Source organism: Gekko japonicus, unplaced genomic scaffold (assembly GCF_001447785.1).
Source record: "Gekko japonicus isolate JY-2015 unplaced genomic scaffold, Gekko_japonicus_V1.1 scaffold3146, whole genome shotgun sequence".
Taxonomy (NCBI): Eukaryota; Metazoa; Chordata; class Lepidosauria; order Squamata; family Gekkonidae; genus Gekko; species Gekko japonicus.
The window spans coordinates 67,892-84,954 of NW_015165335.1; the positions used below are offsets into that span (position 1 = coordinate 67,892).

At 41.9% G+C, this 17,063-nt stretch overlaps 1 protein-coding gene across 1 annotated transcript in view; it reads left to right on the forward strand.

Moving 5' to 3' along the window:
- Positions 1–13,912: 13,912 nt before the first annotated feature.
- LOC107109839 (potassium voltage-gated channel subfamily KQT member 5-like) overlaps positions 13,913–17,063 on the forward strand; it is a gene marked incomplete at its 3' end in the record, with an annotated part of 91,688 nt that continues 88,537 nt past the window's right edge. The window contains exons 1-2 of the mRNA XM_015410550.1: positions 13,913–13,950; positions 15,580–15,670. Coding sequence (XP_015266036.1) covers positions 13,913–13,950; positions 15,580–15,670 — 129 coding nt within the window. The remainder of the gene's footprint in view (positions 13,951–15,579; positions 15,671–17,063) is intronic.

Genomic DNA, 17,063 nt, shown 5'->3' on the forward strand with positions numbered 1-17,063 from the left:
TTTCTTCTAAGCCATCCCCCCAGCCAGATCCCACAACTTTATTAAACTTTAAACATTTTTTTATTTATTTAACACTAAATAGCAGTAAGCAACATAAGCAAATTATTTACTTACTAAGAATAAGGCCCATTGAGCACTTAGTGTCAATTTGCTGTGGCGACCTCAGCAGGGTATAATAACAAAGAGCTTACCGTTTTCTCCAGGGGAACTGATTTCTGCCATCTGAAGAGCAGTTGTAATTCTGAATGATCTCCAGCCTTCCCCTGGAGATTGGCAACAATAGTTCCCCAGGAGGAAATGGCTGATTTGGAGGGTAGAGTATATGGCATTGTACCTGAGGACCCACCCCTCGTCAAACCCCACCCTCTCCAGGCTCCACCCCTCAAATCTCCAGGAATTTCCCAACCAAGAGGTAGCAACCCTATCTTCTTCCCAGCCAACCATCAGTGTACTATTATCTACCCCTCTGACTTCAGCTTTCCATCTCCTCCCCCTCCCTTCTGGAGAGCAGTTGTAATTCTGAGTGATCTCCTGGAGATTGGCTTTCCATCTCCCCCTGCACCTGCAGCCTCTACCCTGCTCTGAAGCCCTGACTGCTACATCACACTGGGGGGCATATCAGCAGGATATAATGACACAGAGTCCACCATTTTCTCCAGGGGAACTGATCTCTGCCATCTGGAGAGCAGTTGTAATTCTGAGTAATCTCCAACCCTCACCTGGAGATTGGCACCAGTGGTTCCCCAGAAAGAAACATACAGTCTTTCTCTGCAGTGGAGACCAAAGCAGCTTACATCATTCTCCTCTCCCCCTTTTCACTTGCACAACAACTCTGTGAGGTAGGTTAGCTGAAAGTCTGTGACTGGTCCGAAATCACCCACTCAGCTTCCACAGCAAGAACCTGGGTCTGGCAGACCCTGCTCTGAAGTGCTAACTGCTATGCCCCACTGACTATGGTATCGCCTGGTATCACAACTGAACCTCAGACAACAGATCTCTCTCTCCCCCTGGAGAAAATAACTGCTTTGGAGGATGGCCTCTATGGCATTCTGTTCAGCTGAGGCCACTCCACTCCCTAAACTCCTGGCTTCCATAGACTCCACTGCAAAATTTCAAGGAATTTCCCAACCTGGAGCTGGCAACCCTAGTCAGGACTGGCCCCAATGAGTTTTCTCCCAAAGACCAAAAGAGGTGTTGAAAGGGCCTCCTCCCACCACCTTTTACTGACAAAACCAAACTTGGTTGCCTAGCAGTTGCAGGCACTGAGGTGAAAATAGGGTAGCCAGCTCTGAGTAGGGAAATACCTGGAGATTTAGGAGGAGGGGGATCCTGTGGAGGGCAGCATTTGGGGAGGGGAAGGACTCAGCAGGGTATAATGCCATAGGGTCTACCCTCCGAAGCAGCCATTTTCTCCAGGGGAACTGATCTCTGTCATCTGGAGATCAATTGTAACAGTAGGCAGCCCTAGGGGAAAGTTAGCTGCACAGCAGGAGATTGAAGAGAATGGTTTGACGGCTGCTGGCCCATCTCAGTAGCCAGCCAGCCAGCCAGCCAGCCATGGTGTTGGACCTTGGATATGCAGAAGCATATCCAAGGTCCAACACCATTTCCAAAACTAGTAGGGCTGTCTTCAGGGATGCTCCAAGTTCCTCTTCTTTGGCATTCTTCCTGCCATGTCATCCGCCTATTCCTTTTCAACCTCCACCTACAGATAAAGGCCACCAGGACATACTGTATCTGAACAGCGAGGCAATACTGGCCTAGGTAAGTACTTATGTGCTTTTACTTTTGGGGTCAGTATGCATACCCATATCTCCTGCCAACCTAGCAGTTCGAAAGCAAGAAATTGCAAGTAGATAAATAGGTACTACTTCTGTGGGAAGGTAACAGCGTGCCGTGTGCCGGCCACATGACCACGGAAACGTCTTCGGACAGCGCTGGCTCTTCGGCTTTGAAACGGAGATGAGCACCGCAACCCTAGAGTCGGATTCGACTGGCTTTCGAGCAAGGGAACCTTTACCTTTATGCATACCCACATCCCAGGATTCTTTAAAGATCATATTACCTCCAAATTGCTGCGGAAATTTTTGGGTATGCCAAAATGTGTTTCATATGCAGTTATCTGCTTGGAAACTGATATGTCTCTAATCGAAAACATGGCTTATGACTGTCAAATTCTGGCTACGCTTGCATTACAACCTCAAACCTGGGAGTTTTATCTCTCAAATGCTCTCTGAATCTAATATGTCAAACTGGTCAGCATATATTGAGGGGGAAATTAAAGCAACGGCTTATGTATAGAATCACTGTCTATGCTGACTTTCACTGCTGCATTTCATCAAATTAAAAACAGAATGCTAGACATTGAACGCCAGAAGTTATTCAGTCAGGCCAACAAAACCTGCTCCCCGCTGAGTTTTGAGATTTCCCTCATTACTGGGAAAATGGCCCCATGTCTATCTTTTTTGCAGGTGCCACAGCAGCACAGAGCATTTTCCCTTGCCAGATGTAATGCCATATCTTCTGCCATTTTTATGGCAGATTCACTAAGATAGCCTACTCAGCCAGATACTGCCCTTCTAATAAAAAATGTGTTGAGTCAATCACTCATGTTCTTCTCTATTGTCACCTGTATACAGATTTACGTTATATGCATTTACATTCTGTTCTAGTTAGGAAGAGGGGCTGTTCTGATGCATTTAAGGTTTATAGACTTTTGAATGATTTCTCATCTAATGTCACTGAGAAGGTTGCAAAGTTTCTTTACTCTGCTATAAAGGTACGCCAAGGGATCTCACAGAAATAATCCTAGATTACACCGATGTATATGTATATTGCGGTTTTAACTTACCTTTTAAACTGTATTTACTTGTATCCATTTTTTTCTATGCCGTAAAGGCTATTTAACTTAACATATTACCTCCAGTATTGAGTTCCTGGTGGCTGGCTGATTTTCTTTGGTGATCCACCCACCACTTCTTTCCATCTAATCTTTCACCACATCCAAATGACTGTGAATTAATTTTGATTGTGAAGGTGGAATCTTCTTTTATAAACTTAAGACATACAGCAACTGCAGTTGATTTATGATAATTGAAATTAGCATGCTTATCTATCAAGAACATGTTTACTAATTAACACTTAATAAGGTACCCCATTAGTGTAACAGAAATATCATTGCTGATGAAGTATTCAGAGATAGCAATTTCATGGGGAAGCCAGAAATGCTAGAAGAGAAGCTAGTTTTCTTGCAAGCATTGCCTGAAATGACTTCCCTGGTGTGCCAGGAAAAGAAGTTGCATCGATTATGGAAATATACAATCTTCTTTGAGCTCTGTTAATATAGTACACATATACAAATATCATGGTTTTAATTTCATATGGCTATTTAAAGGCTTTTATTTTATTTATTTTGGATTTTATGTCAGACCTCAGGTTCTCTAGTTATGTGCTGTAACTGTTAGCACAACAAATCAGTACTGGCTCAAGTGAATAATTTGAGAGTCCAGGTGTAATACAGCAGCATTAGAAGGGAATTTGTATCCAAAATACCAATTCAGGAAGTAAAGATAATATCCAACAGAAAGGCAAGCAGAGTACAAGGAAGATACATGTTCTTTCAGAGTACAATTCACAAGGGCACGAGATGAGTCATCCAGTTTATGAGATTTCCAAGATACTGGAGAGCAAAAACAAAAGCTGAAGCATCAACCAGATAGGTTTTATTAATTTAGTTAATAATTGGATAGTGTCAGGCTGCTCTGTTGATAAATGTGAGCTGTTTGTAAGTATGTTGTTTCCAAGAGGAGCCAAGAAATATCTTAAATGAAGAAATAAACTAAAGATAAGCAGTCAATGTTGAGTTGTCAGTTTCAGTACGTCTTGGGTGGAGGGGGGGCAGGATTAGGTGGTCACATCCTCAAGCCCTGATTCTTTTTAGCTTTGATCGTCCCAATCCTTTCAACTGATATAGCCAGTTTTGGCTTCTTAAACCAGTAATGCCCATGAAGATTGGAGAACTCTGCGTCTCAAACTCTTTCGCAGCTAGAGTCTTTATGCTCACAATTGATTTGGGAAGGATCCTCTAGTCTGAAGGTTCATTCTCTTAAGACTCTAATATAGCTTGTGGGCCCTGACCTAGATGGTTCAGGCTAGCCTGATCTCATCTAGGGTTGTCAACCTCCAGGTGGTGGCTGGATATCTCCTGCTATTTCAACTGAGCTCCAGGCAACAGAGATCACTTGGAGAAAAGGACCACTTTGAAAAGTAGATTCCATGTAGGCATGCCAGATTCCAAGTAGAACTTGGGGATCCCCAGGAATTACAGCTCATCTCCAGACTACAGAGATCAGTTCCTCTGGAGAAAATGGATGCTTTAAAGAGTGGACTCTGTGCCATTGTACCCCACTGTGGTCCTTATCCTTCCCAGGCTCCATCCCCAAATCTCCAGGAGTTTCCCAGCCTAGATCTAGCAACCCTACCCCCCCCCATCCCCTGCTGGTGGCCAGGGGGGACCTGGCAATAATTCTGTGGCATTGAAGCCTCACCCCTCCCTAAACCCTGCCATTCTCAGGCTCCATCCCCAAATTCTCCAGGTATTTCCCAACCCAGAGCCGGCAACCCTAATCTCATCAGATCTTGGAAGTTAAGCAGGGTTGGCCCTGGCTAATATTTGGGTGTTCAATTGAATTCCATAATTCCTTCATTGATAGCTGTGGTTGTATGCCATCGAAGTCTTGCTGAATTCATGGTCGGATCTGTTCTTATGCTCCACTCTTTACTTCCTTCCATCCAGAAGGGGGGGGGAAATGATATATTAGCAAGGAGGAGGGGGTGGCTTAGGTTCCTGGCAGAAACATTTGCATTATATTAGGGGAGAAATCCCTGAAGCACTTAGGAAGAAAATTCCCTTAAATTGAAATAGTGAATACATTAATACAACAAGAGTGAGGAGATTGTTTTTTATTATTTTATTATGTTTAAAGGCTTTGTACAGGACCATATTCTTCCCTCTAATCATTTTGAAACTAGAGAGTATATAAATTGCTTGCTATTTGTTAAACTTGAAGGCACTGGTAAAACACCTCTTTGCAAAATGGTTACGTGCATAGAGACATTTTTACATAATGTAAAATGATGCATTATACTATTACAACAAATACTACCTGTTGTCTAATTTCCTAAACATTATCTTTCTGCTCTTAGCACAAGCAGAATTGAGAGTATTTGGTAATGTTCTTGTCAGGCATTCATTCCATTTCCTCTAATTTGTCTTCGTTTCCTGAATAAATAGATGGGCTTTGTGGTACAGGAGAGTAGTTTTCTTTAAAAAAAAATTGCTTTAGAAAACGAACTTTTAAGTGAAAGTATCGTCTGGCTGAACAGCAATGATTGCTTAAAGTGTAAGCAGTTAAGTATGTGCCAAAAAGTTTGTGAAATGTGTTTTAATGATGGCATACTGTATGTCATTGTGCCATCCATTCATTGTATAGATGTCTTACCCCCCCAACTGTCCAATTTCTGCATATGTCCACTGCTTTCACAAACCTGTACTATGGAAAACCACATGTTCCAGTCGCTGTGTTTGGCATTTCTGTATTTTTTGTATATATACCATATATAGGGTGGCCACCTCTCCCAGGGTCCACTGTTCCCAAAGCTGTTTAATAGTAGAGCCATAGAGTTTCATGTGAATCCTAGAACATCACCCCAATGTGGTGATGTCACTTCTGGGTTTCTACTGGAAGTTATGTTGTGGTGTTAGCACAACACTGCTTTCATTGTGCATCTCCCACCAGTTGCCCCCTTCCCAGCATTTCCCACCAGTTGCCAGCTGTTACCTATCTCTGTTGGCCAAGCCTAGAAACTATGAACGACAAAAGAGGTACTTATAGGCAAGACTTCCATCCTCCTTCCATGAAGACCTACTTTGGACTAAGACTCACTGGAGCTGCATACTGAGAATTCAGGAGCAGATTCCGTCCAAGCACATGGTTAGCCCAGGAATTTCTGAAATGGTAGTCCTTTCACTTTCACTAAAATCACTCCTGGTATTTATTTTGAAAGATTTATACCCTGCATTCTCCTCCCATCAACCTTCTCTATTACAAAAAATCCCTTGTTTCTTTGAATAATTGGAGGAAAGAAAGTGAGGGCGAAACGTGGAGTGAATTATACTCTCTAAAATCTCCATGATTCAGTTTTTGGTTGCAAGGCGGGGATTATCAGTGCCTAATCTTTAAATAGAGAAGTGCTGAGGCTTTAGTCAGCATGGAGAATATGCCTTCTCTGACTTTAGGGGTGTCAGATTAAGAGAACAGGCTCAAACCTCAGCTTCTCCCATAGAAGATCACTGGGTGGCCTTACTCTCTTACAGAGAAAGGGAGAATGTTGTAAAATGCTTTGGGTCCCCATTGGGGAGAAAAGTGGAATATAAATAGCTAAATAAATAATTGGTTAATACTACATGAAAGGCAATCTGCAAGTGTCATTGCATAATGTTAAGGCAGTGCTTAATTTGGGGACAGTACATAATTTGGCAAGCTAAACCATGTTTTCACTGCACATCTAGAATCCTAAATTGGTCTAAGCCAAGTCAATGAACCATGGTTAATGTCAAGCATTGTCACTGCAAAACAGTTGCCAACTGGCCTGGAGAAAATGGCAGGAAACGGTTCATTTCCACACATTAAGGATATATTAAAGAGATTGCTTCTTGACCTTTTGGCTGAGCAAACATTATTTCTTAAAAGTGAATCTATTCTTATCTGTAAGTAAAGGGACAGGACGTTTTTCTCCAGGCCAGTTGGGAACAGTAGGTGAGCATGGTTAAGTGTTATGCCTGCAAAGGACTAAAAGTAAGATGTCACATCAGAATTGTCAAAGATAAAATCTCCTTAAGTAGAAAATAAATTTAAATTCCTGAGAAAAAGTCTGCTGTCATGGAAAATAGTTAATTCACTGCTAAGTTAAATGTGGCATTACTTTGAATAAAAATGACATGTTAAAATTATCAGAAGTTATACAAGTTTGTATTGATTTCAAATATAAAAACTATTGAACATTCTGCTGAGAGGGCCATGCTTAGAAATACTTAATCAAAGAAACTGCAACAGCTGGAGGAGGGGGAAACATATATTTTTAAATCCACATGATTGTTGATGGCATATGATTTTTGGAAATATAAGTAGTTTCATATTAAAATAATTTAATATAGATTACTGAGTATGGGCCTGTACCAGCTTCAGACCCATGCCTCCTCCCCAGGAAACTGAGAAGTGTACACTCCTGTTGCCAGGTCTGATTGGGAAATACCTGGAGATTTTAGTGGTGGTGCTTAGCAAGGATGTGATACCACTTTGTGATATTATGTCCTGTGGTGTCACCTCAAGGTCAAATGATGGTGCAGTGTGATGTCAGTTCCAGGTCCTATCCAAGCCCTGCCCATTTCTGTGAAGTCACTTCCTCCTTCAAAAATTTATCTTTTAATTAACTCCCCTTGCTCCACTGACCAGTATTTTAATAGATTTCCTGGGAGAAATCTTGGACTACTAATGCTTACTTGGAAATGGAAAGTTAACAATCAGGAAAGCAAGTTTGTCCCCCTCCCCTTTTCTTGTCGAGGTAGTTTTGTGCTTGCAGGGGTTAACATAGGGAGCACTCTACAGTGTGATTTCCCATGATCCTTCCCCTGCAGTCCATTCTGTAGGTTTCTTCCACCTCGTTCCCCTGCATGTGTGAACCTGACTAATGGGGTGTCTGTCCACACCACCACTGAGTCTTGCCTTGTACAACTCATTCTCTCCATGTTCCATTTAAATCAATGGCACTGATTTTCCACTAAGGTAGTTTCATATTAAAATAATTTAATATAGATTACTGAGTATGGGCCTGTACCAGCTTCAGACCCATGCCTCCTCCCCAGGAAACTGAGAAGTGTACACTCCTGTTGCCAGGTCTGATTGGGAAATACCTGGAGATTTTAGTGGTGGTGCTTAGCAAGGATGTGATACCACTTTGTGATATTATGTCCTGTGGTGTCACCTCAAGGTCAAATGATGGTGCAGTGTGATGTCAGTTCCAGGTCCTATCCAAGCCCTGCCCATTTCTGTGAAGTCACTTCCTCCTTCAAAAATTTATCTTTTAATTAACTCCCCTTGCTCCACTGACCAGTATTTTAATAGATTTCCTGGGAGAAATCTTGGACTACTAATGCTTACTTGGAAATGGAAAGTTAACAATCAGGAAAGCAAGTTTGTCCCCCTCCCCTTTTCTTGTCGAGGTAGTTTTGTGCTTGCAGGGGTTAACATAGGGAGCACTCTACAGTGTGATTTCCCATGATCCTTCCCCTGCAGTCCATTCTGTAGGTTTCTTCCACCTCGTTCCCCTGCATGTGTGAACCTGACTAATGGGGTGTCTGTCCACACCACCACTGAGTCTTGCCTTGTACAACTCATTCTCTCCATGTTCCATTTAAATCAATGGCACTGATTTTCCACTATGGCAGTAATTATTTAGAGAACTGCTTGCTGGATTTCAATCTATATATTTTTCAAGTGTGGGCAGATATGTGGATATCTAAATCTGCAGATTGGGTCCACGCTGAGAGAAAGCAGATTTTTCTCCAAACTTGGGGTTAAATCTCCCCCAAAACAAAAAAGTTATGTCTGCATGCATAGTGTCTCCCGGTGGCCCAGCATGGTGTCTCCTGGGGGCCCTGCAACTGGTGTTGTGTCTTTCAGGGGCCCTGTGTCCAGCATGGTGGCTCCTGGGATCCCTGCTACAGCTGCAATGGCTCCCGGGGGGGGTTCCTGCTGCAGACACGGTGACTTGCAAGGGCCCTTCAGTCAGCGCAGCATCTTCTGACACACCTGCTGCTTCTCCTGAAAAACAGTTCACAGCCTTGGTGGCTCTGGGGGGCCCTGCTGCTGCCACAGCTTCCAGGGTGCCCTGCCACAGCTGCCACAGCTTGCTTAGCAAGGATGTGATACCACTTTGTGATATTATGTCCTGTGGTGTCACCTCCAGGTCAAATGATGGTGCAGTGTGATGTCAGTTCCAGGTCCTATCCAAGCCCTGCCCATTTCTGTGAAGTCACTTCCTCCTTCAAAAATTTATCTTTTAATTAACTCCCCTTGCTCCACTGACCAGTATTTTAATAGATTTCCTGGGAGAAATCTTGGACTACTAATGCTTACTTGGAAATGGAAAGTTAACAATCAGGAAAACAAGTTTGTCCCCCTCCCCTTTTCTTGTCAAGGTAGTTTTGTACTTGCAGGGGTTAACATAGGGAGCACTCCACAGTGTGATTTTCCATGATCCTTCCCATGCAGTCCATTCTGTAGGTTTCTTCCACCTCGTTCCCCTGCATGTGTGAACCTGACTAATGGGGTGTCTGTCCACACCACCACTGAGTCTTGCCTTGTACAACTCATTCTCTCCATGTTCCATTTAAATCAATGGCACTGATTTTCCACTAAGGCAGTAATTATTTAGAGAACTGCTTGCTGGATTTCAATCTATATATTTTTCGAGTGTGGGCAGATATGTGGATATCTAAATCTGCAAATTGGGTCCACGCTGAGAGAAAGCAGATTTTTCTCCAAACTTGGGGTTAAATCTCCCCCAAAACAAAAAAGTTATGTCTGCATGCATAGTGTCTCCCGGTGGCCCAGCATGGTGTCTCCTGGGGCCCCTGCAACTGGTGTTGTGTCTTTCAGGGGCCCTGTGTCCAGCATGGTGGCTCCTGGGGTCCCTGCTACAGCTGCAATGGCTCCCGGGGGGGGTTCCTGCTGCAGACACGGTGACTTGCAAGGGCCCTTCAGTCAGCGCAGCATCTTCTGACACACCTGCTGCTTCTCCTGAAAAACAGTTCACAGCCTTGGTGGCTCTGGGGGGCCCTGCTGCTGCCACAGCTTCCAGGGTGCCCTGCCACAGCTGCCACAGCACCCAAGGTAGGGGAAAAGAAGAAGGGGGAGATTGGCTGGGGGGAGAGAGAAAGAGAAAAAAGGAGGATGGTCTGTGAGGGGGAGAGAAAGAAGGGGGATAATCTGAGGTGGAAGAGAAGAGGGGTTATCTGAGGGGGAGAGAAGGAGGAAGAAGTTGGGATTAGCTGAGGGAGGGAGAAGATAGAGAAGGAAGGAGGATTGTCTGAGGGGGGGGGAGAAACAAGAGGGGGGATTGCCTGGGGTGTAAGAAATAGGAGGAGGGAGAGAAAGAGGGGCTGATTGAGAAGGGATGGGGGAGGAGAGGGGGACATTGTCTGAGAAGGTCTGGGGTAAGAGGGGGAGATGGCTATAGAAGGGGTGAGGGGAGAAGGGGGGTGAGGGATTGATAGATAGGGGGGGCAGAAAAAGAGAGAGGGGAGAATTTTGCCAGAGAAGGGGGAAAAGGGAAGGAAGCAAAGGTGGGCAAATGCCACCTCTTCTCAAGTTTCCTGTGAGTCCCCACTTGTATAATCAGAATTCTGATTCGATTTGATTTGACTCAAAGCCACTATCCCAATACAGTGGAATGTACTTAAAGCCTAGTGAGCAATGGACCTAAGTGAGCTGAACTATGTGTTAAATTGGGATTTTACTCTGCCAGTAGCAAATGTACTGTCAAATATGAGTTGGTTGTATTAAGAGTGTAAAATTGTGATTCTATGCTTACTTACCTCATTGAATATAGTGGGGTTTAGTTCTGAGTGCACATGCATAGGATTGCACCATTGGATACTGTCATCCACCCCATCCATCGGAAGCTCTTTCCTGTATGCCTGAACTCTTCAACCCCTTGTCATACTGGGAGGTCGTGCTGAAGCCCCCTTCCCTCCTCCAAGCCATGCCTGGCTCATCCTGCTTGTCCTCCATCCACATGCACAGCCACAGCTACCAGGACTACAGCAGCATCTTGGCTGGTTAAGAACATATGAAGTGCCCTGCTGAATCTGACCTGGGATCCATCTTGTCCAGTGAAAAGTATGCAGACGGAGAGTGATTTCAGCTAAGCATACCTTTATTTAGTTCAGGACAAAGACAACTGACCAGCTCGCAGGCTGGTTTATGTGCATTCAGAAAACCCGCCACCAAGTACACCTAAACACACCCCCTACTCCCGATAGGCTATTTACAGTAACCGGACGACCATTGGTTCCCCGGCTGGGAAGCTAGCCCTTTTGATTGGGCCAGCTAGGATCCTTCGGATCCTTTGTCTTTCGACTGAAGCTACAGATGAATTGTGCCTAGCCAGCCCGGGCAAGTCCGGGCATGTCAGGCTGAATACATTACATCCAGCATACTGGTTCACACAGTAGCCAACCAGTTGCTTGGACATAGAGGACCAAACAAACCAGCTATAGAGACCGAGGCCCTCACTTTATGCTGCCTCCTAGCATTCAGAGGTATTTAGAGTTTACCTGCCTTTGTATATGGAGGTTCCTTTAGTCGCCATAGCTAGCAGCCATTGATGGACCAGAATTATTATTCTTGTCTAAGTTGATCAGTTTTAATTTGCTTAGACTGCAGTAACTCTGCATAGGAGTGCACTGTGATCACATACTGACTGCCATTCAAGTTCATGTTGTGCTCTGTATAGGGCAATCTGAAAATTTAACTTCTGCACCTGCTGGATTTCATCTTTTCCTTTCTAAAAGCAGCACTTAGACAGCAAAATATGAGAAGACCACGTACAGAGGAAGAAAAAGGGAAATGGGATACAGGAGAGAGATAAAAGGGGAATATTTAGTAGCAGAGGAATACAGATTATGTGGTGACTCAGTGCTATAATAGAGACTCTCTCCAATCACATGTGTAGGGTTAATAGCCTCCAGGTAGGGCCTGGAGATCTCCTGCTATTACAACTTATATCCAGACAACAGAGATCATTTCCCCTGGAGAAAATGGCTGCTTTGGAAAGTGGACTCTGTGGCATTGTACCCTGCTGCGGTCCCCCCCTCCCAAACCCCGCCCTCCACAGGTTCCACCCCCAAAATCTCCAGGTATTTCCCAACCCAGAGCTGGCAAGCCTACACATGTGAGGAATTTTTCAAATATCAGGAAGTAGGATTGGAGCTACAGTTTGAAATGTCAGATATTAGTCTTCAGCAGCAAAATAAAAGAGGAGCCCAGTGGCACATGAAAGACAAAGAATTATTCTTTAAGGTGCCACTGAATTCCTGTTTTATTTCGCTAGAAATCTAAACCTTTGCTTTTGGAATTGCAGCTGGGATGCTACTTTTGAACAGGCCAAATAAATACCTTTCCCCAAATTAATGGCAAGTAATACACCCATCCCCTTTCTGTGTGTATATGCATAGATTCCACACAACTGAGACTGGAAAAAGGAAAATTTAGGGGAATTATTGAACATTGGTACCAGCTTGGTCCCCATGGTTTTATTGCAGATCTCATTTGATTTCCATATGTTACAAGAACCAAATTTGTCAGAGTGCCTCAAAAGTTCATATTTGGGAAAAGAAATACTAGCATTTACATTTGCAAAATTATGATTGTTCAAAAACTATCAAGAAATTTGTCCATTTGCAGTATCTGCTTTCTTATTCCCTCACTGAGATATTTATGTGTGTTTTATTTTCTCTTTGTTGTGAACTGGATCGTGAAATCTACTACTAATAGAATATTGTTTCAGGATCTGAAAATACTATTTTTTTATTTTTTGCTTGCATGTGACAATGTGGTATTTTAAGGCTGTTATTCCCAAAGATTAATTTAAATCTTTTATTCCTAAAAGAATATATTTTCCTATAATGGGGCCAAACAGGATCACTTATTCAGTTTTCCTTCTCTCACTTTACTGGTACCAGGTTTTTTACAATAAATTATAAATTAAGAAAAAAACACTAATATCAGTCTTATTCTTCCCTCTCATATGAGTTGTACTATTTCGTGTGTGGGGGTCCAATACCTAATAATTATGACTGAGATCTAAAGAATAACTTTGTCTTTGGGGTACTCAAGGGTTCAGGCAGCAATGCCACATGGAATTTGTAAAAAATATATATTTCTTTGAACAGTAGACCCTTATGTCATACCAAAAATTGATTTTGAAACCATACCCAATTTCAAAAAAGGTGAGGAAAAGGCTGTCTAGTCCTGCAGTACTTTGAAACCAGGCCAATATTGATAAACCAGAAATGATAAAATACACAAAAGTATAGAGGTAACAAAATGAAAACATCAGCATTGAATTAAAACAATAACAATATCGTTGTGATCTGAAAACAGTTGAATGTTCTCAGATGTTTATTCTTCCCACTATAAAGGTCAGTTAATAAGGAAAATAAATTGTAAAAGACAACTGCTGCAATTTTGAAAACTCTTTGCTGGAACTACTCTTCAGCTGTTTAAAGAGACCATTCTTACTAAACTTCCTTATGTGGACATCCCTTGCTTTCATCAGGTCTTGACCCCAAGGTCATGCTGCTAAATTCATAGAAAGGGCTAAAGAGCAAGTCATTTCATATGAATGTTTACAGTATAAATTTACAGTCCTCCTTCAATGGAGGAATGCTTCTGCTCTATACAGTTTTTGTCAAACATTTTAAACAAATTGTAATAACCTTTGTCATATCTCATTTTACTTGCATAAACAAGCCACATAGAAGCTATAAATGATGGAAAATTTAATCCACATGGCTTGCATTATCAAAACTGTATTATTTTCCACCGTGTCAGCTAAGCATTATCTTTGAAAACACTCCTTTTAAAGGGAGATGCCACAGTACAGAACATTTCTAATCCAAAACTAGTTGGAATTGTCACCTTGTAGATATTTCTTTGATAAGCAAGTGACCCTGTTAGCGGCCATTAGTGAGCCAGTATTTCCACTAATCAATGGAATGCACAAGTCTTCCATATCTCATCCAGTTTGAATGCATGTTTTACTGAATTTGTATATTAAAGCAGTTGAAATGAAGTTGCTAAATGTGAAGACAGACACATGTGCTGGGTAAAGATTGAACTTTTGCTACCATCTGAGGCATTTTTAAAGCAGAGAATGGGTTGGATCCAGACTGTATCCAATCCCAATATGTTTTCAAATCCCTTCCATCAGACATTGGAATGTCTATTTTGAACGTGGTTTTAGTCTGCTTTTTAAGGGTTTTTTAACTGAAAAACTTTAATATAATAATTGAGTGATGATTTTGATCAGATTTTTATCTTCTCCTCCCTTCAAGAAGCTGGGGGCATCATGCATGGTTATCCTCTTCTGCTTTATCCATGTAACAACTCTGAGAGAATGCTTGGCCCAAGGTCACCCAGTGAGCTTCATAGTTAAGTGGGAATCCAGATCTCCCTGATCATAGCCTACCACTTTAACTGCTGCTCCACAGTGGCTTCTCTTGAGGGACTTGGTATCTCCACATCTCGAAGCAAAACCAGGTCTGGCTTTTTGATTTTAGAACTTCTATTTAAATGTAGCCAAAACTCTAGATATTAAGCTTCACAAAGCACTGGCATATTGTGTGGTTACCCACAGTGTAAGTGGCATGTTGCAGACAGCTCTGCATGCAAGATTTTGGCCCAACATTCAAAGAATCTGTCATAACCTCTCCTATCAATCAGTCCTCCCTTGTATTTAACATTGGCACAACAACATTTTATTTTATAATGCCTGCCAGAGAGCTGTGTCAAGAGCCCTTTGTTCTTGTATCAGTTTATTTTGCAACAGTAATTACTTGCTGAATACAAATAGTTAATTAAAAAGCATTTAAAACAAGCATTTAAAAACAATTTATAAGCCTTTCAAACCAGCTCTGAGAGAACAAAAATCTGAAAACTGCAAGAGCAACAAAAAACTGTACTTGGAGAAGATCAAAATTATTGTGTCTAGAAAATGTTTTTTTGTTAGTTTAAGAATTTGTTACCTGTCATCTAAAATTTGTCACAGGAAAGTCCAAAGGGTTCTTATTTCCTTATCTCATACAAGTAGTTTTCATTGAAAGAGTCATGTTAGATACAAAAAACCCCTATGAAATTATGCAATATCCTAATGCAGTTAGTAGTGAACATATGAAGTACTTGATGTTGAAAAGAAATGAACTTCCAGTTTATTGATTTGCATGGTGGCTCAGTGGTTAAGATGCTGAACTGCAGGCTGTGGAAGGTCGGTAGTTCAGCAGTTCAAGACCCGGGTGCCGCATGACAGAGTGAGCTCCCGTCTCTAGTTCCAGCTCCTGCCAACCTAGCAGTTTGAAAGCAAGAAATTGCAAGTAAATAAATAGGTACCACTTCAGTGGGAAGGTAACAGCGTTCCATGTGCTTGGTGTTTAGTCATGCCGGCCACATGACCACGGAAACGTCTTCAGACAGCGCTGGCTCTTCGGCTTTGAAACGGAGATGAGCACCTTTACCTTTACCTAAATTGCACCTCTTGATTCTTTAAAAATTATATAAACAACTTTTTTTAGATATTATATGTTTAAGTGAATGGGACCTTTAATTATATACCTAGGGTGGCATTAACATCATGCCTACTTTGGGAACACAAAGAATCCCGATAACTTGTAGTTCATATACTTGAAGTTCTACTTTTTTGTGTGTCCTCACTATTTTTTATTATTCTTTTGTTTTTCAGTTTTCTCCTTGTGTTTGGTTGCTTGATTTTGTCAGTATTTTCTACTATTCCTGAGCATACGTGGCTTGCCACTAGTTGCCTCTTCATTCTGGTAAGTGGATTTTATTAATTTTCAAGTAAGTTTTATGAATTCTCAAACAAGGAAAATTATGTTTCTGGCATTTGACTGTGTGTATTATTGTGGGCTTGGAATCTAATCACTGAGGCTCAGTCTAACGATACATAACACAAACAATGTGTCTTAACAACTGGACATACACCTTAATGAGTCTTGAATACTAAGCAGTTTTATTCAAGTGTCCATCAGCAATTAAAAGAGGTGAATTTCCAGAATAGCTGTGGTGGGGGAAGCAAATGTGTGTCTGTGTGAAAAGCCTGGATAGCAGGAAAAAGGAATAAGCCATTTCAATGAATGAAATGATCAGCAAGTAGAATGTGGAACAGTGTGGGAGAGGATGGTGATGTGTGAAGAATGAGTCATTTTATGTTTTATGAAGCATAGAATATTAAAGCCATCTTCTGCTAAGGAAGTGGATTTAAGATATTTTGTTATTTTGTATTTATCCCCTCCTTTGATATCTTGTACTGAGCTCTATATTTTAAAAAAAACTACTGCGAATTGCCAGTTTTAGAACATTTTTAGAAAAGCATATGCTGATAGCAAAATGGCAGCTAATAATTTCTCATACACACACACACCCTTGATACTTAATCACAGCCACAAAGTGGCAATTCCAATCACTAATATTCACTAAATACCATTTTCCAGCTGCAATCCAGAGGACCAGCTGCCTCCTAAAATACTGAAATTATCTTTAGGCTTTCTGGCATAATCTGAAAAATGCAATCTTTGACAAGATCAGAGAGGAAAGGATTTCCACAACTGGGGGGGCAATTGCTAGAACACTTTACTGTATGTCCTTGTCATTCAAACTTACTGACATCATTAAAGGGTTACTCTTAAATTATCTAGAGGATCAGCTGTGGTTGTTCTCAAACTTTTTAGCCTAAGAACCAATTTTATCCCACCTACAACATAGAATTTACTTCAATTGTTTACTTGAAAGATAATCCATCTCTCACTTTATAAGAATGGGCCTTTTGTTCAAAGCTTGCTTTTATTGCTGAAATGGAAATTAAAATATTTCAATAACAGTAAAGTCCATGTTAACCTGTTGATTGCTGGTGAGGCTATGTTTAGTATGGTTAATTATTTTCATATAATTGACTAGTAATAAGGCCCGTTGGGGAAATAAATACAACAATCTCTAGAAAGAGGCTCTGGGTGGGTGCCCCGGGCTTCAGCACTCAGTGTCAATTTGCTGTGGCAACCTCAGCAGAGTATAATGACACAGAGTCCACCATTTTCTCCAGGGGAACTAATCTCTGCCATCTGAAGAGCAGCTGTAATTCTGAGTGATCTCCAGCCCTCACCTGGAGATTGGCAACAATCGTTCCCCAGGAAGGAACCACTGGCTTGGATG